Raw genomic sequence first — 25,311 nt, 5'->3', positions numbered from 1 at the left:
CCCAAGGTCACGTGATTGCCATTTGTGACCTTCCCAGCGGGCTTCCAGCAAGCAAAATCAATGGGGAACCACATGATTCACTTAATGACCACATGATTCACTTAAAGACTGCTACAAAAAAGGTAGTAAAATCATGTGATCATCCACTTAACAACCAGTTTTCCAGTCCCTGTTGTGGTAATGAAGCAAGGACTACCTGTACCTACATCTGGATGATTCCAGTTTGAGAACTGTTGGGTTCTTGGTGTTCTCTGAGCTTGTTTGCCTCCAGATGTTTCATTACCAAGCTAGGTCTGCAAATTCCACTCTCCCCTGCACTGATGATGTTACCTAGCTTGGTAATGAGACGTCTAGAGGAAAACAACCAAGCTCAGTAAACACCAAGATCCCAACAGTTCAGCCCCAAGCTACCTATATTCTCTATATTGGCCTCTGAAAACCATCTGACTCTTGCATCTTATCTAACCCTAACCCTAACCCTTGCATCTTATCTGAAATACAGCGGTGCTCAGGAAAAAGGCCTCTTTTGCAATAAGAACTTTTCTTGACAATACCAGAGTTTGGGATGAAGATTCAAAACGCAATTCCACATTTCAAACTTCTAGCTGAGCTAGAAGTCTCAGCTACTTTCAAGAATTTGGAAAAGTTAAACAATTGTACTGGAACACAGTATAGCAGTATTTCTCAACCTCAGCAACTTTACAATGTGCGGACTTCAATTCCCAGAATTTCCCAGCCAGCATGCACCGGCTGGGGAATTCTGGGAGTTGGAGTCCACACATCTTAAAGTAACTGACGTTGAGCAACACTGCAGTACAGTATACAGTGGAACCTCGATTTACGAACTTAATTCGTTCCATGACTCTGGTCGCAACCCGAATTGGTCGCAATCCGAAGGAAATTTCCCCATAAGGTTCAATGTAATTACCGTTAATCCATTCTGGCGTGGAGGACAGGGAGGTGGCTATTGCTTGGAGGGAGAGTCCCCCTCCCTACAACCACGTGTCAGGGGCGGAAAATGGCCGCGGACCACGTGTCAGGGGCGGAAAAATGGCCGCGGACTACGTGTCAGGGGCGGAAAAATGGCCGCGGACCACGTGTCAGGGGTGGAAAATGGCCGCGGACCATGTGTCGGGGCGGAAAAATGGCCGCGGACCACGTGTCGGGCGGAAAAATGGCCGCGGACCACATGTCAGGGGCGGAAAATGGCTGCGGACCACGTGTCGGGCAGAAAAATGGCCGCGGACCGTGTCACAGGAGGGAAAATGGCCACGTATCCTGTTCGTACCCTGAGGCGGAGTTCGCAAACCGAAGCAAAATTTTGCAGCCGGAGCTGGTCATAACCCGAAAAGTTCATTAACAGAAGCGTTCATAACCCGAGGTTCCACTGTACTAAGATATTACACTTGGGTGAGCCTTCTTTGGGGAGTGTTTTATATTCAGTTAAAGGTGTTCATCAGATATTTCCCCAATTTCCTTGAAAATTTAAATTGCCAGAGACCTTAATGGGTTTTAATTTTACTGTTGTAGCTTTACATGGATGTTACAGTATTTACCCTATGATTAATGTGCTTGTGGTTATTTTTCTGAAAGCAGCTGTAGGAAGCGGGGGGGGGGGTTGACAAATGAAGCATGAGATACTCTTTTAAAAATGAAAATAGGAATATCTTCCAAATGGAAGATTTTAACACCATATGCTCCACAAACTTTAAAATACCTCTTTAACTCCCCGTTTCATCTCTTAAGGAAAGACCAGCAGATAATGAAGAATATCACAAATGTTCTTTCTTCACTGATTTTAATGTTCCCCGCTCGTTTAAGGGGACTGTTCAGAGCTAAAGAAAATTAATTCATTGATTGTAAAGGGCAATTAGAAAGCATGACAAAGCCAACTGCATAAAAACAAAGCCCCTTTATAACATCTTCAGCTCCTTCCGTTGTTCCCCCATGCCTTTTCCCATTAAAAGTTCTTATTTAGTATGGGTTTGTACACATTTTCCATATTGTTTGATCTGCTTCATTTGATCATTTTGCCTGATCTCTGCAATTCCAGGGCATTGGCTCTTGTGCTAGAAGGCTGCCCACCGTGCCAATATTTTAGTTATAACTCTGCAAGCGCAGGAAAAAAGTGACATTTGGAAACACCTTTAATCGGCCAGGAGGAAAGCAAAATCTGGAAAGATTCCTCCTAAGCATTCAACCACCACTTGGGTGCTTGGCATGTGGCCTGTTTTCCATACAACGGAAAGGCCCAGATCTCACATGTAAATGATCTGCAAAACTTGAAGGAAGCCACTGAATGAATGCATACGTTAAACATCTAGGCACCAACACGTGCTTCCCCTTGCATCAGTTCATTTCACTAGCCTTTTCATGAGCAAAAGAGAACTGGGGTGACTCCCAGAAAGGAAACAGGACTGCAATGAGGTTCCCGCGCCCAACCAGATTCCCCATTTGTGCACCTGTGATTGGGCACTCATACCGGATCAAAACCGACCTGCCGCGTAGCATTTTCAGGTTACAAAAAGCACTTGCCCCAAGGATCAAAAGTAGAAACAGATGAACCATGAAGCTCGATTCAAGAAAGGCTTTTTTACATGGAGGATCGCGCTAATGGAAGTAACATCACTTGGGCAGACCAGGGTCACACAGAGTCAATCTTCAGCCCAATGAACTTTGGCAGGTGATGGTTAGTGGTGCTGCCCTCTGCTGGAGAGAAGCCAAAGTGCTCCACGGGAAAAATTCATCCAGTGGTCCAAGACTTAACTTCACCCAGGATTCCTATGGGTGAGTCATCCACGCTTTCACTCCACTGTCATCACTGTTGAATTAAACCTAGCCAGGTTTAGAAGGGCTACAAGCAGAAGTAAAAGATTTGGGTCCACATCACAGGCAGCAATCTCTCTACTGGGGCTGGAGCTATCATCTGCCAGAACACTGATTAGCTGCATTCTCGACTGGATCGGATTGCAAGCTGAGAAGGGGATTTTTATATCCAGCCAGATTTTTCTGCATGGCTCTGCTAAAACCCTTTATCAGTTTGGGGCCAGTCAAGGTGTCAATTTCCTCATCTGACTCAGGAAGCCAAATGTGCTTGGTTAGCCTTGGTACGATGCGGTCGCATCTGCGGAGCAGGGCGAGAAGGACAAAGCCACGTTGGCACAGAAGCCCCACCCCTTTTGCAATGTATCATGACATCACCAGCATGTTCAAAAGGGGTGGAGCTTGTGGCACAGTGGTGCAAAGCGGCTTCTGTCATTTTGACAAAAGCAATGAGCTCCTACAGACGCCCATCGTATGAGGTCAGAAGACAGGGCGGCAGGCACTTTGAAACTCCACCCTTTCTCTGAAGCTCCACCCACTGAAGTCCCAGGACTCTGGAGGTGCCACTGCTTCAGAAGACTGGAAACAAATGCCTGCCTGCGTGCCTTACCCAGCATTGGGCCTTCACAGGCCAGATTAGGGCTGGAGATTCTCCACGCGGGCAACACACCAAGCCATACATTGGCAGGACACATCAGCCTCCCCCAGCATGATGGCTCCAGTTTGGCTGGACTTCCAAACGTTACAATCCCCAGCCAGCAGGATCAAATCCATGGCTGAAAAAAGGGCAGGAGGAGAGACTCCAAAGCCAAGGTCACATCCTTTCCACCTTCCAAGCTGACACCGGCAGCAATTAATTTTCTTAATAACGCTGCTTACTTCAAATAAGACAAATCCCCGATTATCCTTCTGTATTACACCCGTGGGTCATCACACATTTGATGATGTTAGAAACTCCCGCTCCAGCAGCCAAAGAGAAAATGAAGATTTCTGACTACATCTCTGGCTCCCGCTATTAAAAACCACAGGCCCTTAGGGAACTGCGCAATCACTGTCAGCCTAACTATTAAGATTGCATTATTTATCATCACTTCCAAGAGACCATCGTCCCTCTGTCTCACCAGCTCCCTTCTCCCCTTTGAACTCTTCCTTCCATATGGGCTCAAATAGCCCTTTCATCTGCACTCAGAGGGAGCTACTGTTGTCCTTGCCCAGCCACAGAAAAGAGAGGGAATTTGCCCTTCGCCGGCAGATTTCTACAAAGACAAGCTTTTGCACCTCCGCACTGCAAAGCTCGTCGAGAGCTCATCAGCTGGGTGGATCTGTTGATGAGATCACATCCCTTGAGAAAAGATCTGCAGAAAATTGCAGGGCAACACTCCAGCAACAGAAAAGGGGAAAGGCAACTGTCTGAGACCCTGGGCTGCAGATAATACTGGGTTCGAGAGATTCTGTGCAAGGCCATCCCAAAAATTTTTGCTGGCTACCCATTCAGAAGTTGACCTAGAAGTACATTAAACTTATTTCAGGCCTAGCTTCTTCCACCACACCATTGTCTGGAGGTCTTGGTAGCGTCTTTAAATAACTTAAGTCCAACAATGTAGTTACTTGCCCGTTCCAATAGCCTTTCTTCCCCTGGCATTCATTGCATGCATTTGGTCATGCTGGGCTGGGAATTAATAATCAAGGCATCTGGGGAAGGTGATTCTGGTACTCTCCTTGCCTTCTCCCATACTTGTACAGGTAAGCTAGAATAATCCTTGTCCAGTGGCTGGGTTGTGAGAACAAACTGATAGGAAAAACATCTACCATCTTGCAATGGGGAGAACCACCAAACTCTTGCCATTTTCAATGGGAAAAATCTCCCTTCCTACCTTTAAAAGCCAACTGTGTACCCTAAAATCCTGTTCCGGAACTAACAGAAAGAACCACTGCTAGTGAAAAGAGGCTTGCTACTGAACACAGCTATCAATCCTACATCCGCTTCTTTGCATATTGATTTAGTCACACCTACAATTAAGGATCGTCTTGGAGAAGGTCCTTCTATGTGGTTGTTAAGAGTCAATGTCAACTTCATGGCAATAATCAGTCCATCCACAATATTAAGGAAAGGCACAGAGGCACAAGGGTGGTTTTGGGAAGTTCCCCCTCCCAGACTTGTTTCCTTCTATGAATACAATCCAAATTGGCTGTGTGATCTCAAATGGCATAATTGACAATGGTGAAAGCCAATGAAATAACATCCTACGCCAGAAGAACTTCATTTGTCCCTTTCTTTGGTAATACGGAAAGAAGGAGGGAACTGGATCTCTCACAATTTCTGTTCTTTTTAGAACTATTGCCTTGGTGGGAGTCCCAGATTGATCTCATAGTAGCGGTCATGGTTAGTACTGAATGGGGGACCATCTGTGAAACCCAGGAGAGCAAGCTAGACTAAGAACTTGAGAAACAACCTGGAAGAAGGCAACAGTAAACCAAGTCCCTAAACCTGCCAAAAGAACTGCATGGATGCAGCCATCAGGAGAAGAAGGAACTCGAGGAATTTTTATTTTCATAAGCCCAAGGAGGGCTTTTTAAGGGAGAAGGGCTCAGAAAGGGCTACACTGTCAAGCAGCTTGAGCTTAGCTCAAGATTTAGAACCCCTCATGATCACTAGAACCTGGCTGAAGGCCAATGGTTAGATGGCTGCCCTCTCTTTCTGAGGGGTAGTGGACTTCAAGCAGCAAGCCAGAACAGATGGGGAAGGCCTTGGTGGGGCTCAGTTGGATTGGGATGACCCCAGAGGCAACCAGTTCTGGAATTCACTGGAGTTGTTGCAAGCAATGGGGCCTTGCTGGGAGAATTAAGGCCAGGCAGAACAAAGGAGGGGGCGCTCTGGATCCAGGGGGACGACGTGCAGCTCCCTAGGAGAAGAGAAGAAAAGGAAAGAAGTGAGGCATGTAGGAGAAAGTTGAAATTAAAATAAAAAAGGAAGAAGCTCAGGACCCAAGTGACCGGTGATGAGATCCCAGGTCCAGCCAGAGAATAAATTTATTGTGGTAACGAATGCCACCTTGCTGTTGGAGATATCTTCACGCCCCTTGATTTCCAGATTTATCCATAACATCAGACAGTCTACCTGCCAGTCCTTTTCTTGACACAGCTTAAACTCCTGGTCCTGTATGGCTTGGACCTTGGCTCTCCCCCAATTGCCCCCTTCAGGCCCAGAACAACACACAGCTCAGGGCTGCTACCTATCCTGAACGTGGTTTTATTTATTTTACCAGTCTCCACTGGCTGGCTGTTCTATAGAGGCCTCTGTTCCATGTCCCAGCATGACCTTCATGGAACAAACAGAACTTCCTTTTGAACAGGTTCACACGAGCATGCACACAATTTGACGTTTGGCAGTTTGCAGCCGAAGAAGGCAACCCTGGCTGGAGTCTTTGTAAAGCTGCAAGAGGCTGCTCTCCACCGGGTAGATGATGGCCAGGGCCTCCCTATCTAACGCAGGTCCTTTCGTACAATTCCTCACCCAATTTTGGAATGAGAAAAGTTGCTGCAGTCAAGCAGGTGCAGTGAGATCCTGGTGTTTCACAATTAAACCCTTGGTGCAACAGTGGGAAGTATGAACTAAGATTTGGACCAGCAACCCTATCGCAGACTTAATTTCTATTTGATTATTGCGGAGGTCATCAAAGGGCACATTTACCACAAAGCCCAGAAAGAAGATAGCCCTGAAATTAAGACAAGCCAACCTCCTCCACCCCCAAAATAGGAAGATTAGACGAGGGGAGGGGGGGACTCCTTGCCTGTCTCCAGTGTTATGTTCTCAACAAAGCAAGACTCCCCTCCCTTTTTTTACAGGTGAGTTATTTGTAAAACCCTAACCCTTTTAACCCCCACCCTTTTAGCCCTAACCCTCCCTTTTTTTTTTACAGGTGAGTTATTTGTAAAACAAACAAAACACAAACAAAACGAGCTTTCCTTTCAGATCAATACAGTATCTACATGAACAAGTCCTCTGCTCTCGAGGCCACTTGGATCTTACAGAAGAAAAAAAGACAAGAAAAGGGAACTAAAACGTTGCAGTAGGCACAGAGCAACAGAGGCGGCAATAGATTTTGAAAGCACAAGAGTCAAGAGAATCCAGCTGAAGTTAGATCACAAGAATGGGTATATTTTCATTCAGTCTAGAAGCAACTCACCAGTTCTGGATGTCTTCTATCTCATCCGAGTGGATAAACCTAGTGAGAATTCAAAAGGAGTCTGATCTTTTTAAAAGGCCTTTTCCTGAAATGATTCATTCTGTCCTTCTGCAAACACACCTCCAGCTAGGACAGTCTGCTTCCTCCAGGGTCTGTTGCATTACAGACTCCAACGGCCCTAAAGACCATCTTGCTCCAGAATGCAAGATGCAGCAAATAAAGACGGCAAGCCATGTCACCATCCTGGGGAACACCCCGATGTTGACAACTGTGCATTGCACAAATCAATCAGCCTTTTAAAGGACATCTAACAGATCCCCAATTCCCTTACATATTGCCAAACAGAATGCCAGGGGTATATGATATGAAAGCAGCTCAGCTTTCTTCTTCTTGTTCCCTTTTCGCTTTAAGTTGGAGTTGGGCAGCTATAATCAATTTAAAAAAATTTTTTTAAGTTCCCTGGCCCCCACCCCATAAGAAAAGGGGAAAGGAAAGTGTACGGTGGCCATAGGTTGGCTCTTACGCCGGATCGAGCTGCGCAGAGTTCCCTCCTCTTCATCAGGTTCCCCCGTCCTGGGGACAAAACAAAACCATCATGTAGGGTCTCCACCTGTTGAACTTTCATCACACCAGCCAGTGACAATTCTTTGCACACAGAACAGGTTTGGATCCTTACTTCGAAACGTGTTCTGTACCCCCCGAACCCCAACCAGTTCTGCAGCTCCTATCTTTACAGTGCTTCTGTTTCTCCTTTTGGTGAGCTGTTTCTATTCCAGCTGATTATAAACCAATGCACTGTCAAGATTTGGCTCCTTTACCAAGGATCGTTAGATGAACTTTGTCATATTAGAAATTGGCATCTTGAGGGTTTTTTCCCCCCTCCCCTCTCTAGCACTTTATTCTTTCGCACCATGTCTTTTTCCACAGTAAGGCTAAAAATCTTGCCTTGATACATCATGAGAATGCAATGCACTGGCAATCTTTCTGGCAGAGGATAAATGCACGCGTATCTGGGATGAGGTCAGTGTGTACGTGTAAGTGGGTGCACACGTGGATACCAACCAGAGGGTTTGGGTATAAAAGCTATGCTACAGCTCCCCCTGCTGACATCTGAAAGGAATAACAATTCAGCATACAGTACTAAAGGTAATGATAAACTACACCGTAATAAAGTCACATCAGGATGTGCAAATGGGCGCAGCACAAATCAGTAAAAATACCACAGTGGGAATTCTTGCCTTCCCTCCCTTCCTAGCACCATTTGGTTTGTATGCTTCATTTGTGTTAGAGAAGCATTTCTTAAGCCCAAAACATACAGGCAATTCCTCGAATCTGGAGCCACAGAGGGATCCCCCAAGGGTTAGCTTGAGCCCTCCTCTCTACAATGGTGCGGATCCTCACTTTGCCCCCAGCAGATTATTTTTAATTGCTCCCAAAGAGAAAAAAATAGAGAAAGGAAAACATCAGCATGAGAAGAAAGATTCTTGGTCTCTCTTGCGTCAACTGGAGGACTGTAAAAATGGCCAGCCCACTCTGCTATTCATGCCATGGGCTGCCAGGAAAAGAAGGCAGATTAAATACAGGCAGTCCTCGCTTACCACCTGCCTCATTCAGCAACTGTTCAAAGTTATGACGGTGCTGAAAAAATAATTTTACAACCAATGCCCGCATTGACGACCTTCTTAGCATCTCTCATTCACACGATCGCCATTACAGCCAGTACCTGTTCTCCTGGGCCTGACCTGTTGTTTTTCTTTTTTCCTCCCCTCACAGAGCAGAGAGATGGGAGAGGAAGGGATTACAAGAGAGTAAGTCAGCACACAATGGAGAATACACCTGGTTGTTTGTGTAGCGCGCTTGGATTGCCAGCACCACAACATTGCTTTTGCTGTGTATTCCCCATTGTGCGCCGGCTTACTCTCTTGTAATCCCCTCCTCTCCAATGAATGGAAATGCAAACATTAATTCCCTTCTTGCTAATTATCCCAAAGCCACAGTCAGCATTCTAAAGAGAGGGGGAGTGGTTAGGAGGCAAAGTGGAGGGTGTGAAACTGATTAGTCTTGTCAGTTTCAAGCCAGCTGTTCCCAGCACCTCGGTGAGCATTCCACAGGGCGGGGCACGGGGAAAAGGAAAGCACAATCACGGTCACCGGATTTCCCACTTAGTGACCACATCGCTTAATGGCACAGCTGCCAGTCTCAATTGTGGTCGCTAAATGAGGACTACCTCTATCTGGAGGAGGGAACATGTGGGTTATCCCTGTCATGCAAGCCAGGCCTTTGTGTTTTAAGAGCTGGAAAATGCCAGTTACGTTCCTACAGTTCTAGAAAAATGTTTCCTTTCCATGTTTCTGGGTACAGCAGCCTTTCCAAGATATCTGTGGGAGGGCCAAGAGGGGAAGCAATGTCCCCTGCGTTATATGGTCACTGTGCAAATGGCAGAATTTGAATCATTTCGGGGATGATGTGAGACACGTGACATCACTGTGGCTTCTCCTGGGTGCTTATGAGCGTTCCCCAGTGTGGCGCCCTCCAAATGTCTGCAGCTACAATGTCAACATATCTGAAGGGTGACAGATGTGAGTAAGTCGTTGTAGAGTCGATTGTTAATCTGACAGTTGAAGCTAGCTAGGGAGACGATGAATCAATCCTTCTCTTTAGCCCTTAAACAATCTGTAGCATCCTTTTCTTCCCAAATTTCACAACTCTTATCTGCTACTAGCACCCCACAGCTTCCACATCTCCATTTTATATGTATAATCCGAATATTTCTAGCAGGGTCAAAATTAAAAGCCCATTTATAGGGTAATCATCTCCATCACGCTTGCACGTTAACCTTCTAATATCCCGTCTCTCCCAGCTTCCAGTCCCTGCACCCCAGAAAGAAAGCAATTATCAGCAGATGTACTAGTTCAGAGAATGAACCATTGTAATGGCCAGATTTTTCCCCAGCAGGGAGATAACAGAAAATGGAAATAAAAGAGAATAAAGAAAAAGCAGAGAGTTTCAAGGGTCTCCTAATAATGAAGATGCTTGAACAACATCCCAAAACATGCAGAACTACACCACATTATTAGGCTCCCCCCATTTCTGTCCATTTGATACAACACACATAACCACGGTTCCACATCCCCTCCAAATTAACTTTATGGGAGGATTATTACCTTTGCTGCTGGTTGAACTTGCACCGACAGCGCCGGCCTGGGAGAGGAAGAGAGATATCAAGAGTAGAGTGAGGAACCCAACAGAATCTGAGCAGGGATGAGTTTCTTGGAGAGAAGCACTATTTGAATCAGAACAGAAGAGAGCCTGCACAGAGAAGGCCCCAGACCATAATCATAATAAAATGCCCTCCAGTTTCCACTCTCTGACACAAGGAAGAGAGTTGGGTTAGTCTGCAGTAGCAAAATATCAGAAGGAGTCTGGTAGCACCTTTTCAGACTAACCCATTTTATTCAAAGGCATAAGTCTTGGATCCCATAACACAATGGTTGGGTCCAGACGCCAAGAGAAGTCCGAATCCACCAACCCAAACCACATTAGGGCTTTGCATGATGTGTGAACACAGTCAGTATAGCTTAAGTGTATTCTGATCCCAACTCACTGAGCCAGCATCCTGGGCAACCATTGGATGGTATGTACTCACTAAGGATAATGAGGATGCCAAGCAGAAACAGGACAACTGCAAACACCAGGCCTCCAACTCTCAGCGAATGGTAGTCTGGAGTGGAAAGGAAAAACAATGGGTTTGTCAAGCTAGGAATAGAAAGTGGCCTGGAGTTGGAATGGAGGACCCTATTTCTATAGGGCCTTTCCCCACTGAAAAGTTGACGTGCTCTCCACCCATCCCTGGATCATCAGAAAACTATTTTATTTCCATCGCGGATCCCTTCCCTGCCTCCTTTCTGAGCCCCACCCAACCCTTCCCCAAAGGAACAGTTGACAAGCCAATCAGACATTATGCTTCTTAATGCTCTCCTTGGACAGGGTCAAGATAAGGGAGGAAACACAATACTACTGATATAACCAAGGATGGCACAAGAGGAAGACCGCATGATGGAGACAAAGCAGAACATCAGTGTTACCACAGCTCGATTACGCTGCGGTTGGGTGCAAGTGGGCTCCCAGTATTGCGTTCCAGAGGTGTTCAACTACGGGTCCAACATCAGCAAATGTTTGTGGGCATCTTCCCACCCTTCTCTTCCTCTGCGTTGTTGCCCTATTAGCCTCGCGGAGCAAGAAGGGGGGGAAAGGAATACAAAGGCAGATCTGCATTGCCAACCAAAGATCTAACAGTAGCTTTTAAGCAGGGGGTGGGTGGGGTGTTTCCAAAGAAAGCATGAAGAGAAGGGTTAAATATCCTTCTGAAGCATTACTGTAGTCTTCAGAATCATCTGCCTGTTTCCAAATTAAATAAAAACAGGAAAAAAAATCCTTCAGAGATTTTTTATTTTTTATTTTTTTTGGCCTGGGCTTTGCTCCTAGCTCTGCCAGTTGCAAGGGATTTTTCTCGCTTGCAGAAAAGCCCCAGACAGACTTTCAGTAATGATTAACTTACCATAATTGAAAGGGTCATGGGGCTGATCCTTGGGGGACTCTGAAAGATACACACATAGGAAGAGATGAATTATGAAAGACAGAGAGATAGCCTTTGCTGTGCTCCCAAACCAGTTACTGCAATGGAGCTGTCATTCCTCTTTTCTAATCTTGATTAGAAAAAAGACAGCATGCAAGTCATGAATTTTAGTTCCTTGAAACCTAGCAGGACATATTTTTAATCTCTAAGGCTTCCACCATGCGGGTCTACAATAAAAATTGAAACTTTTCTGCACAAACCCACCCAATTACTATGTTCTTCATCTTCTTCTCCCACTCCCAACCTGGCGGAGATGATGTCACGTGCCTCACCTCTAAATCATTGGTAGAAATCAGCATTTAAGCTAGGACATCTACTCATGGAAATTACAACTGTTCATGGTCCACTTCCTATGCAGCTAGAGGTAGTCCTCATATAGCAACCACAATTGAGACTGGTAACTCAGTCGTTAAGCAAAGCGGTCGCTAAGTGAAACCACACTTATGGTTATGATCTTACTTCAGTTTTCCTTTGCTTTACAGACTGTGAAGGTCATAAATGCAAGGATTGGTTGTAAATTTACTTTTTCATTACTGTTGTAACTGCAAACAGTCACTAAACAAGGCAGTCGCTAAACAAGGACTATCTGTATTACAATTGCAACAGCCTCACTGTTTTTGCATCTTTCCACCTTTACGGGTACGTGCAGAAAAAGCCCATTCAAAAATCAGATTTCTTCCCAAAGACAGTATTTATTCGTTTCCTATTTATTTTTAAAAGCTGTACGTTGCCCAGATGTTTCAGATCTTTTTGTTTCTGTATAGATTCTCCCCCCCCCCCACTGTGGGCTAATATATTTTACTATTTTACAACTGATTACTGTTCTTAAGACATTTTTGTTTTCAGCTGTTGTTTTCAAGCCGAAGAACAGGTACTACTTCCATGTACATTATCTTTACATACATTCCACTGATTTATTAATCAGCAACACATGTCTTGCCCCTGAAGAGCTGAGAATGCTGGTGAACATATGGTGTTCTCCCCTTCTATTCTAGCTAGGAGAGGTCAAAAGCACTACTGAAGTCAGCCACTGTAAATAAATAAATAATTTAAATGAGATCTCATGCTTGTTTTATTGAAATGTAGCTCTGTTCTATGATAGCTGGGGTACAACTGATTCTGGATGACCCAGTTTTAACCCACAGCATCATTTTCACATGCAAGCTTGGCTCAGTGGCTTGAACTTTACTCATTGATCTAAATCCTAACAGAGTCTGCTTGGCTTAGCACTGGATTTTCCACCCTTGTTAGCTTCTTAATGTGTGCTTTAAGCTCCCAGAATTCTGAGCAATAGTCCTGCTGGCTGGGGAATTCTGGGAATTGAAGTCTACACCTCTGAAAGTTGATGAAGTTGGATATGCTGACTTGGACATGTTACAAACTGTAGCCCTTTCCATTTATAAACCATCGTTTATAGTGAGATATGATGCATGCTAATTGTAGCCTAAACAAACCATGGCTTAGCATGACATGTGAACCTAGCCATTCGGTCTGTGTATTTTATACACTTCATTATTAATTATGTGGGAAGAAAACTGAACTTTCAAAATTATAACCATCATTTCTGAATGAGGAGTCGGGAATTCACTTTTAACCTCACCAACTCATTCACAATCATTAATATTATACAAGTAATGAATAGCCTTAACCCCAAAGGTAGCCAAGATTTTTCACGACATAAAGTTAAATTGACTCAGAGAAAAAAAATATCCTGGTTTCCCTTAGAGATCAAATCAACCTTCTACAAACTTGCACTTTTTAAGCTTTTGAATTTCAATTCTCAAAATCCCCAATCAGGCAGGCTGTCTATTAATTGCAACAAGCCAATAGCATGCAGGCTCGGGGGTCCATGAGTGGACAACGCTTCGCAATGCCAACTGTGTAACTTCCATGCCTGCATCCGATGTCTGGACAGAAGTAAGAAAGGTCAGGATTTGTCTCACGGTGTCACAAGGCATAATGTGGTCGTGTTTGTGTCATCATGATTTGTATTGAGGGGGTGCGCACACAGAAGTTCAAAAGTACAGAAGGACAAGCGACGGGTATCCTCTATAACTAACTTCCAAGATATGATATACTTTCCTTGGAGTGGGGAACTGCTAAGAAGCTTAGGTGTAGGACATCCTTTGTACATAAGCTCTAGAAAGCGTGAGGTTGTAGAAGGTTGATTGAGAGAAATCCAGCCAAATCCAGGACTCAGTTATGGCATCTTTATGTTTCAGTGTTTTTGTGCTGGACGGGATGCGGTGGGGGAGGGAGGGTCTTACTTCCATCCCTCAAGACCAAATGTGATCTTACCTGCAGCTGAACTTGCTATGAAGATCCCACAAAGAGGAAGAATGATCCACATGTCTACATATGTCCAGGGGAGATTAAAAAAAAAAAAAAAGACAGTCAGGTTCCTGGATGGGGTAAAGCAGATGCTCTTGATTTGGAGTGTGCAACAAAACAGTGAAACCCTCCTCAATCCGTATTCTGTGCTTTTGGTTGGCTTCTAGGAAATATGGCTTCCCACTACGGAAATAACAAACGGTTCAGGCCTTATGGCTGGATGGAAAGTCTGTGGCCTTCCAGATGTTGCTGAATCACAGTTCCCATCTTCCCTCACTACTGATCGTATTTGGCTAGGACATCTGGGAGCAACAGGTCTTACCCATACCTACAATAAGGGCACACATGTATGTCACATGAAGCATGCATTCTAAAAAGCGAGCCAGTAACAGCACAAATCCTTTCCTCCCTACCCCTATTCCCCCCCCCCCCAATATTCCTGCTGTTGTGGACTTCTTCAGGAGCACTTCCACTCTTCATTTCCCCCCTTCCTGTTTCTTGCACGTTCCCAACAGCTGTGATCCATAGGATTACCGCTTTTCTGTCCACTTTTCCGTTTTAGCATCTCCTCTCAGCTGAAGCAATCCCCCAAAACTCAACAGGTAAGCTCTCCCCAAATCACTGCCCTGTCAGTAAGAGAAAACACATCATGGGGTGCTTGGTCCCCTTCTCTCTCCTATTCAACACAGGAGCCTGGCCAAGTCCCCACCATGGCAACTTTCAGCTGCAACAACCAATGCATCAAAAGTAAATCAGTAAAAGTAAAATTAGAGGGGGAAGCATCCGGAACTTTAAAGAAAGGGAGGCTGCAGAGAAGCAAGATTCTAAAATGAAAGTGTATCTATCTGAATGCAAAGCGTTTTTGAGAAAAAGACGGGTGAGATCTGGCAGAAGGCAGAGGGGGGAACAGGAACCGCTGGAGAGGAAGGTATTCTGCATGGAGAAAGGGGGGGGGGGGAGAGCAGAGCAGCCAGGTGGAAAGGAAACAGATTGGGGAGGAAAGCAAAGCACGCTTGGAACAGCTGGTGCTGGGCCCACGATTTCACATTCTGAAATGACCCAGCTGGCCCTGGAGGGAGGGAGGACAAAGGCCAGTTACTATGGCAATGAGATGTTTGCAAGTGCTGAAAACTTTCTGCAATGTTTGCAGACGATAACCTGTCTCCACGGTGCCCAGGGATGTTGCAACAGGCTTCCCTTCTGCCAGCTGTTGCCCACCAGGCAATTTCCAGTTTGCAAATGCCTACAGATCATGCTTAGTCAGGACATATGGGAGAGGGGTAGAATCCGCACGGTTGAAATAAAAAGCAGCATAAGTTCACAAGCTGAGCTGGCAAGTACCCCAGGCACCGTAAGGTCAAGGGTGCTTTTATGGAAAACAAAAGAGATCTGCAAAAAAAAATAAATAAATAAATTGCAATGTCTTCCCCCAGTTAACCACAACCGCCCAGGGACCCTTGTTGGAGAAGGGTGGCTATACAAATTGAATCAATCTATCAGTAAAATAGCCACAGCAAAATAGTTTTCTAACCCTGCTGGTTAGGGACCGCAGGAATGGCAACGCCCCGTCTGCATGGGAGGCCATCCATCCAAAGTCCCGCTGCACAAACAGGAATACTTGGGCTGTGAACTAAAACTTCTCCCTACAAATATGAGTGCCCAGCCAGGAAAAAGAGGAAGAAACATTGAAAGAGAAGAGCCAACTCTACTGTTTCTCAGCCTTTTTTTTTAAGTTACACTCACCAGCAAACCTATTTTTATATTCATCAGAAAATATGAAGCAACTGAATAAACTTTGGCTACAGAGCACGTTAGCCCCTCTCTGGAGATCCACACTTTTTGACTTGGAGCTAGACATCAGGCTGAAAAGAGAAACCTGAAACCTCAGTATTTCTCACTATCATGGCCACGTAGATTGCTTTATTTATTTATTTAATTTATTTATCAAATTTCTCCCCCGCCCATCTCCCCCCAATGCGGGTGGCTTTATCAAGGTCCAGAGGGATCAAAAGCAGTGGGCAAAGAAAGCATTCGGTACCTCTCAAAAGTCTGCAGGGTCCTAATCGAGAGGCACAGGTCCAAAAAATAATAGTAATAATTTTTTAAAAGCTTGGTCGTGAATCTGTTTTGCTGGAAGGTCAATCTATCGACTTCCTTCAAGAGAAAAACAAGGAGGTTGATAGGCCCAGGTATGCAGTGTCTCCCCTCCCTTCTTCCCATCCCAGTTCTGCATCACTCCACAAGCCAATCTTTTCAATAAACATCCTTTTGGCTAACAGGCTTGGCTTCTATTGCTAATCAACAGGAAAAGAAATAGGAACACTCCCGTCCTTTGGCTCGCTTGTGGCCTGAAAGGTTTTTCACCACAAACAGAAAACAGGCTAAATATTTCCCTGTGCAAAAAGCAGTCTCCTTATGCATTCAGAGCTCTGGGCCTCCTGCTCCGAGTTAGATCATATTTTCCTTCCAACACTGGATAGAAAAAGAAATGTGACATTCTACTTTCCTTTCAAACTCCAGAATGGAATTCGGTTCACCTCTCTTCTTTCTCCCATCATGAGGCCAGAAATAGGAAGATTTTGCCAGGACACAAACTGAGCCAGTCATGCTAATTTCCAGTTGGATCAAAAGCAATGCTGGGTTCACGCCTCACTTTCATCCTAACCCTGCTTTGCCACGTAAGAATCAAATGTTTGTGTTTGCAAAATATTCTAAGCCATACACTAAATGTTCTTTAACTTTTTCAAAAAATGTGGTAAGAGAGGGAAATAACTGCATACATGACTGTATAGTAATTCTACTAGTTCTCTTTCATTCTAATGGCACGTAGATGAAAATGAAATCAATCCAAGTGTTCATCCTGGTCTCACCCACTCCTTTCTGGAATGGGTGAGACCCATCCCCCCTTGGCATATCACTCAAAGGCTGGGGTGATTGTTGCTCTGGAAAAACTGGATTGGCTCTGATCATCAGGACCCACAAAGCACAATGGCCAAGTCTGTATAACATGCTCCACAACACCAGTTGAACCACATCATGCTTAGTGTGAAGAGTGCACCCAAGCAGCAGAAAAGCAACACCTTTGGCCTACTGCAGATCCCCAGTCACCTGCACGTAAAACTGAAGGCAACATATAGCCGTGATCAATAAGCACTAATAGACTTCTGTCTGCCTGAATCAGTTTAAGTGCCACCTTTTAAAGCCACCTTTCTTTCAAACCATCTTTCTTAGTGGCCGTTACCATATAATGGTGCAGTGAGAGTCACTGGTTGCTTATCGGCTATGCTTGAAGATAGCTTGTATGGATCGCATGCGTGCGCAGGCATTTGAATGTGTGAGAGAGAGATGAGAGAGGGAGGGAGGGTTTGCTCCAAAATTGGGAAACAATCAGCATGTAATTGAAGCTCTCTGAAATTTATCAAGTCTGGGCCTATCCAGACATACTGAGATCCAAAGCACACTGGCTTAATAAATTTATCCTCCTCCTTGCCGCCTCCATTGCTAGGGACAGATGGAGTAAAACTGGCCGACAACAGACTTCCCGCTCACGGCTGGATTTATAGTTGCTGGCATCCATTTGGAATTATTCTTGTGTGTGTGTGTTTTCTTCTTGTTTCTTAATCCTTGTTTGTTTCTGCCACTCTGTGCCTCAGCTTCTGTTCCCTTTCGCTCAACAAGGACATCTCAATCCCAACAGGAAGCCCATTTCCTGGGTGGCTTGCCTAGTGAAGAAAGGGAGATCTTGTCCAGCAAGGCTAGCTCTCCCATTAGCCAGGCCAAAGCCTTCTTCAGCATGTCTTGCTGGTCCACCACAGGACAATATTGATCAGGTCCTCAGGTTCCACTCCCCCCCCCAGCTCATTTTGTTTCCACGTGTTGGCAGAAAGGCTGCAAAACACTGCAGTTGGTGATGAAAAGTTGCCTGAATTCAATGAGTTGGACATCACTGATTAAAATAACTTTTGGTTGCCACAAAGGAGGCAGGGCCAAGACAGCAAATCTCAAAGTCAACCTAAAACTCATGAAAAGCAACAAGATTTATGGTCAGAGTCAATTTACGGTCAGAATCAACTTAGCATTTACATCTCTCAGGCCATCTGGACTTGATATTCTTGGCTCAGATCAAGAAGCCAACAAGTTCTTAGCCAAGTTGGGACTTCAACCTGGCTCTTCTCCATCCATCACTTGGGCTCAAGCATTACAGTGCAGCATCACGTTGCACAGAAACAGTGAAAGCTACTTTCTTTCAGCCTGGATTATGATTACATTCACTCATTGTACCTTATTTAATCATGGCTTCTTAACTAAATCACCATTGGCTGGGTTGGCACAGTAGCTATGCCTAAACCAAGGGAATTGCATTCTGGCCTGATACAATATGTGAATCAAACCTATTTGTCTCTCTAGCCTAAGTGGAGTTAGAACCACTGGGAATTCAAAAACCCTTAATGATCTACTGTAAGTTATTAGATCTATCAGAAAGTCAGTGGGAGTCTGGTAGTACCTTTTCAGACTAATGTTATTAATGAAGTCAGCTTGATAAAGCGAACTGTAGTTCACCAAAGCTTATGCTTTTTAATAAAATTGGTTAGTCTGAAAAGGTGCTACCAGACTCCTCCTGATTTTGGGCTACTGTAGACTAACCCAGCTCTCCTACAATATCCAGGAGATCTACACTATGAGTAACTGATCCAAATCTGTCCTTCTCTCCCCTTTCCCAGGCTGCCAACTCAGTTACAACAGCTGTGCAACCCTGCTATTTTTTGACACACACTCTCTAGACTCAGCTTCCTAGGCGCTGTCCTGTCCCAACAGCAATGCCAGAGAAGCTACTGTGTCACTTTCCCCAATCTCAGGCCCCAAAACTATGTTGTTCCCTGCCCTACATGGCCCTATATTCCTACCCTTTGATGCCTGCCCCACCAGGACTCTTTCAGATGCTTCAGAGGAAAAGAATTGACAGCTTGTAGGAAGTTCGGGGAAAGGAAAGGCACTACTGGCTTGTGGCAGAGAGAGAGAGAGAGATCAGAGGAGCTAAATTTGTCTGCCTTGGCTCTGGGACAGATGTGGGAGGGGGCTGGATCAAGAGCTGCTAACAGAATGTGCAAAGGAGAAAACAAACCAACCGCACACAGGCATTAAGAGGAGGAAAGCAATGGGGGGGAAGGAATTGGGAAGGGCTGATCTACGCAACCACCACCCGCCTCAATAATGCAGCCTTAGAAATTAGTCCCTGCAAGACATGACATGGCTATCGGCTGTTTTTAACTAGCTGGAGGTCATATCAATAGCTGTCACTCTTGACACAGTGGTATCTGGAAAGGAAAGGCAGGTGAGCGTTGGGGAAGGAAGGAAGGAAGGAAGGAAGGAAGGAAGGAAGGAAGGAAGGAAGGAAGGAAGGAAGGAAGGAAGGAAGGAAGGAATTTTCCATCTCTTTCTCTCTTGCTTCAAAGAGATCCAACAGACCTCAATGCAATTTAGCATCTCTCTTGTATGCATTTCGCATTTACATAGCAGCCATGGGGGCCGAGGGATTCTCTGCAACACAGTGGCCATAAGAACTGCCCCCTCTGGGGTGATGCCATCCAAGGGCATCAACTGACCATTGGCAACTACAGCTTGGAGAAGAGGAAACCTGGGACCGTGTGGATCAGGATCCAAGCCAAGGGAGGGGAAATAACCCAGCTCACCGCCCGCCTTGCTGTGCTCTGCCAAGGCAGCTCTTTGATAAGAAACGCCCCTGTGCACATTTGCAGGAAAAAACCAAAGCTTTGCTGCTCAGAATTTTGACTGATTAGAATGGCACAAAAAGGTGAAGAGATTTAACACAATGATTATATTCACACAGCATGCTTGGCCTGTTTATTCAGGTTACACATTTTCCAGGTTTCCACCAGCCTGAATTTGTACAACACATTAAGCCACCAAAAAACCCCTAACCTTGCTTATGATGCCGTGCAAATGCCGCTGCTAGGTTTGCAAATGACCTGCTTAAGGGAACACAGCCAATGTGTAATTTAGCCATTATTTACCATAAATAACCAGCCTTATTATTCTGACGTTATATAACCGCCTCCTCCAACCTGGTCTGTGTTGGATAAGGATTGTAGGAGCTGAAATCCAACACATCTGGAGGGCGGCTCCTTGGGGAAAGCTAATCTGCACTGTAAAATCTGCTGGGCCGAGCTGGAACTGGTTATAAGAGGATCACGTTATGGGGGGCTATCAAAACTGGCCACAAGATCAGGTTTTACACTGGACAAATGAGATCCCAATCACGTGACTTTGCCTATAAAACAATCAACATATGTGGGTCTTTGCAAACTTAAAAGAAAGATATGCAGGACGGAGCTTGCAATCCACATTTCAGCAGTGGATAGGGGAAACAAAAAAGAAAGAAATTGGAGATCACAGAAAAGAAATACACACGAAGGCATGGCTAGATTTGGGGTACACTTCCGTTGGGGTCTGAAAGGATCATGCGTAAGCAATCTTTGTGAAAGAGAAGGCTTTGGGGAAGGAGGAATTTCCGGGAAGGCAGAAAGCGAGCATTGCACGGGCATTTTGCAAAGAGATTTACAGGAATTGAGTGCAGAATAGAAACCAGCCCAGAAAAGCTGAGGGATGGAGATCTTTGGGCACTGAGGATGGCCAAGATGGAAGAGGAACAACAGGGAAGGACTGGGGTTACAAGGCTGGTGCCTGGTTTCCCTGACCTACCTGACCTTTTAAAAAATGGGAAGCCAACCTCTATCACCACTTTGGTGAAGGGAGAAAGAGTAGCTTGGGCACGTAGAAGGTTTAGAACAAACTATTACATTCAGGATCCAGAGCAGTGTGTCTCAACCTTGGCAACTTGAAGATGTGTGGACTTTAACTCCCAGAACATTTCAGGGCCCCAAAGTGTCCTCAGAAAATCATAGCGCTTAGTTGTTATTGTTTAAGGCAAGTTATAGCCTCCTTCAAGTCAAGCTTGTCTCTTGGTGATTTCACGGACACATCCATGCAGTTTCCTTGGCAATAAGACCAAAACATCTTTGTCATTGCCTTCTTCCAGGAAGCTGCTGAACTTCCCAGTCTAGCCAACAACCGTGTAATTGCCTGTCCGCCTCCCATCCAAACACTAACCAGGCTTGACCCTGCTTAGCTTCCAAGCCCAACCAAGCCTTTTTTTTAAAGACATGCCCCATGGTCCTTACTTTATTTCTTCATGAGTTATTTGGGGTGGAAAGAAACGGTAAGGAAAGCTCTGAAGAAAGTACAGGCAGCTATAAACCGTGCTCTAGAGCCCCATTGCAGCTGATTTGTTGTTGGCCAGAATACTGTCTAAATATATCAAACCTGGCAAGATGTTGGAGTTATAAATATTCCCCCTTCTCAATCCTTGTGACATCCAGCCCCCAAGTGACGCCGGGGTTCAGTACAAGCCCTCTTAGGGAAGGTACATAGCAACAGAGTAGATGCACGGCCAGTTAGAGGACGACACTTTAACCTCTTTCTTATCCACCATTCACAAAGGTCCAAGACTGGAAATATTTTTTGGCAAAGGGAGAAAGAGTAGCTGGGGCCAAACCAGGCATGTAGAAGGTTTAGAACAAACAGTCACATTCAGGATCCAGAGCAGTATTTCTCAACCTTGGCAACTTGAAGATGTGTGGACTTCAGCTCCCAGAATTCCCACAGTGTTAGGATTTTTTTAAAAAAATTCTAAAATATCTAAATGCCAGGCATGGGACACTATGGTTTGCCAAAGCCTTCTTCCAGAATGTTTTTTGGATTTCCCAATCTATCTGCCACCCTATTATTCCCATCTAAGTGCAAATGCAGCTTCTGAGATCAACTAAAGGCTGCCATCTGCTGAAGCCAACAGATTTGAGTCAATATGAAGAGTATGATGAATCGGAATCAAAGGCAGAGCCAGTCTGGCATCAGGATCATCTCTCCAGGAAGGTATTCCAAAATTACCAGAAAGGTCCTTCAGTAAATGAGTGAGAGGCATGGAAAAGATTCTCACCATACTATAACGTGTAGCCTATATTCCAAGTGTTGACTGGGCACTGAAAAAATACATTTCCCCAAAATCCCAGGACACAGTAGCTGTGTTCAAACATAATGCACTAAGTCATCATCAAGGATAGGTTTGACTTAGCGTGTGATATGAATCCAGTCAACAGTGGTTTATCCAACCACAATTTAATAAGTAGGCAGGATCCACAACGTGGGAATCCAACTGCTAAGATATCATGGAGCTTTGTCTAGTTCTCTATGTAAATCCTCCCAGAAAATGCAAAACTCTAGTCTCAGGAATCAGGCTGGAGCCCTGAATTCCCTGACTGAATTAACTTGCTTACTAAACTAACTAACCAAATGGCCTGAGATCACAGAACACACTCAACAAAACCAAAGTGTAATGCTAACTAGGCATAGCATGTTACGCAAAAGACATCTCTTTTTATCTGACCTGGTTAAGAGTGTTCTGTGAATTTAGCTAACATGTGGCTTTAAGAAACTTCTGTCTCCCTATCTCAATTTCTCCACTTGTAAAAAGGGAATGAAAGCAATTTCATTCAAGCTTCACTGGGCTGGACCGTGAGAGATGAATGTAACACCATTTTTCAGCCTCCTCATGCGTGGTTTCAAGAAACAGATTTATTTAGACCCAGGATGTTATATGAAGCTACCCCAAATGGTTTATAAGCATCAGTTTATGGCAGGGGTTCCCAACCTGGGGTGTGAGCTGGAATTCCAGGGAGTACGACAATTTTATGTACTGAGTTAAAAGCTTATTTTTCTAAGTTCAATTTGTTCACCCGCATTAGAAATTAGAGGTCTTCATCTTCAAATGTGATATTACCTTTGTAGGGGGTGCAAATATTAATCAAACATTTCCTAGGGGTGTGGGGCATACAAAAGGTTGGGAACCACCGGTTTATGGTTTAACTGAATACATGAACCCAGACCATGGTGGCTTATTCAGTAAATCATGGGTTAAACAAGCCAGACCTTGGTGCACGGTATGAAGCCATCTTCTGGTTGCAGAGAATTTGTTGCCTGTAGCAACTGGTTTGCTGAAGGATCCCAATGAGACTTCTCACGATACCCCACTCAAGATCTCCAGGGATCCCTGACTGTTGGAAAGCACCAAGCAGCTTTCTACAGAACCCACCCATTTTTTTCCAACATGACCCTTTAGGCGCCCATGAGCAACTTCACCACTTTCCTTCCCCAGCCACCTCCATAAAATGGCCTATTTTAAGAGGCCCAGCAGCGGTGGTCAACTCTTCCTTCACCATCAGTGGACCAGCCTTATCTGTTGCCCAAGCAGGATAAGAGAGAAATAACTGTTGCGCCCAGTCAAAAGCAAAGCAGATATGGCATACTGCTTAGGCACCTAGAGCAGTGTTTCTCAACCTTGGCCACTTTAAGACGTGTGGACTTCAACTCCCAGAATTCCCCAGCCAGCATGGCTGGCTGGGGAATTCTGGGAGTTGAAGTCCACACGTCTTAAAGTGGCCAAGATTGAGAAACACTGGAGTAGAGCATAGTATATAGGTAATATTAATAGTATGGAGTATAGAGGAAACACAGTAATTGAATAGTAATAGTATATACATAATAGCAATAGAACAGAATATAGGATAAAGGTAACAAGAACCACTCGCATACAGATTTGTAAGTAGATTTGGGGAATTCTGGGAGTTGAAGTCCATGCCTCTTAAAGTTGCCAAGGTTGTGACGCGCTGACCTAGAACCGCATTTGGACTTCTAGCCCCAGATAAGATAAAATCTCCCTTAAACTCCCTTGAAAACCTGTCCAAACTCTTGGACAGACGAAGTTCCATCCAGTTGCTCTGGGGCCTTTATTTTTTTGTTTAATGCCACATCCTATGAGAAATCCTAACCCAACATTGCCTCAAATGACCCATCCCTCAAGTCCGGAATGCACCGCCCGGGGAATGTTGCTAATAACCCGCCAGTAAAAGTGTCTGTTGTTTTGGAAGCCGAGCAAGACGTTTCAGCGGACGAGGACGCGCCGAGCGCTTTCCGCGAGTCCCCCACCCCGGGCCCCCACCCAGCTCCCAAACGGGTCCGCAGAAGTGGGCCAGCACTGAGGACCACCCCCCAGCCGCGTGACTTCCCCATTAAAGGAAGGCAGAAGTTCCACCGGTCAAGCCTTTTCTGGCAAAGGCAGGTCTCGAGTTTCCACGTTGGTTAAAGACGCCGACGCCTTGCAAAGGAAGTTTGGAGTTGTGCCCCGAAGCCCTGAAGTCACTCCCAAACGCAAGCCAAGTCCGCGCCCCCTCCTTACCCCGCTGAAGGTCAGAAAGCCTCCGCCCCAAAACTCATCTGGCCCCCCTCCCTCTCTCCCCTATAGAGGGCACGGAGGGCACCGAGGACTCCCCGCGATCTACCCCAGCCGCTCACTCCCGCTGGAGACCCGCAGGCACGCGTCCCCAGCGCCGGGAAAGCCCCCCCCGAAAAGCCCCCCCTTGCGGTTCACAGCTTCGGGATCCGCGTCCCCACTTGCGCGCTTTCCGGGAGCTTCCCAACTTCTGCCAACCGCAGCTTCCCGCTCGGCAGCGGCGGGGACTCGCGCTTGCCTTCCTTCCGCTCCACCCCGTAAGTGGTCCAGGCGCTTGCTCAGCCTGGGCAGGGGACGGCAGGGGGCTGCCCCTCTCCCAGACTCTGGCATTTGCGCTCGGGGCGTCCTCACCCCAAATCCCGCCGCCCCCCCGAGACTTACTCCCCCGCGAAGGACGCCCGGACTCTGAGCGATCTCGGCGAGTATCTCCCCGCAACGAATCCGCGCCTCCGACGCAACCCCGGTGCGCCTGGCCAAGGGTCCCGCTCCTCGCTGGCCCCGCGATCCACTTCACCGCAGCCTGCGCCCCGCGCTCTCTGGCCGTTTTGCGGGCAAGACTCCCGGCCCCGCCTCCGAACGCCCTCCCACTCGCCCGCCCGCCCGCCGGCCGGCCGGCCGCCCCCCCCAGCCTGGTCCCTCGAATCCGCGCGGGTGAGGAGCGGGACGCAGGCTGGGAGCGGGGCGGTGCCGTGCCGTGCCGGCCGTTATACATGCACTCCCAAATAAATAAAATAAAATAAAATAAAATAAAATAAAATAAAATAAAATAAAATAAAATAAAAAAATGCATGTTATCCTTCCTTCGAGTCAGGGCCAGCAGGAGCTCCAGGCGGTCCACAGAGCGCTCCTGCCTCCTATTTTTCCCAACACCCATCCTGTAAGGTAGGCTGGGTGGAAAGATAGCAACCAGCCCAAAGGCACCCAGTGAACTTGCTTGGCAGAGGATGCCTTTAAAATTGGGTCTTCTCCGT

General features: G+C 45.9%; 1 protein-coding gene across 1 annotated transcript; it reads right to left on the bottom strand.

Moving 5' to 3' along the window:
• Window positions 1–1,781: 1,781 nt before the first annotated feature.
• On the bottom strand, window positions 1,782–24,956 carry FXYD1 (FXYD domain containing ion transport regulator 1). The gene is made up of 8 exons (XM_007440649.3): window positions 24,722–24,956; window positions 13,945–13,998; window positions 11,569–11,607; window positions 10,657–10,731; window positions 10,175–10,211; window positions 7,534–7,583; window positions 7,011–7,049; window positions 1,782–5,726 (listed from the first exon to the last, which is right to left on the bottom strand). Exons 2-7 carry the CDS (start codon window positions 13,994–13,996, stop codon window positions 7,027–7,029), a joined length of 276 nt encoding a protein of 91 aa, XP_007440711.1. The 5' UTR covers window positions 13,997–13,998; window positions 24,722–24,956; the 3' UTR covers window positions 1,782–5,726; window positions 7,011–7,026.
• Window positions 24,957–25,311: the final 355 nt, after the last annotated feature.

The sequence above is a fragment of the Python bivittatus genome, unplaced genomic scaffold (assembly GCF_059951505.1).
Source record: "Python bivittatus isolate LINGU-HERP-01145 unplaced genomic scaffold, Pbiv_v1 ctg000310_np1212, whole genome shotgun sequence".
Taxonomy (NCBI): Eukaryota; Metazoa; Chordata; class Lepidosauria; order Squamata; family Pythonidae; genus Python; species Python bivittatus.
Note: the sequence above shows the minus strand (reverse complement) of the source record. Positions and strands in the feature narration are given on the sequence as shown.

What these genes read in the sequence shown, in the direction of transcription:
- FXYD1 (XM_007440649.3), bottom strand. Translation starts at nt 13,996, where the DNA reads ATGTGGATCATTCTTCCTCTTTGTGGGATCTTCATAGCAAGTTCAGCT. An exon ending in TGGCATCCTCATTATCCTTA is followed by an intron (nt 10,212 to 10,656) that starts GTGAGTACATAC and finishes TTCCTCTCCCAG; the next exon opens with GCCGGCGCTGTCGGTGCAAG. An exon ending in TCTGCGCAGCTCGATCCGGC is followed by an intron (nt 7,050 to 7,533) that starts GTAAGAGCCAAC and finishes AATTCTCACTAG; the next exon opens with GTTTATCCACTCGGATGAGA.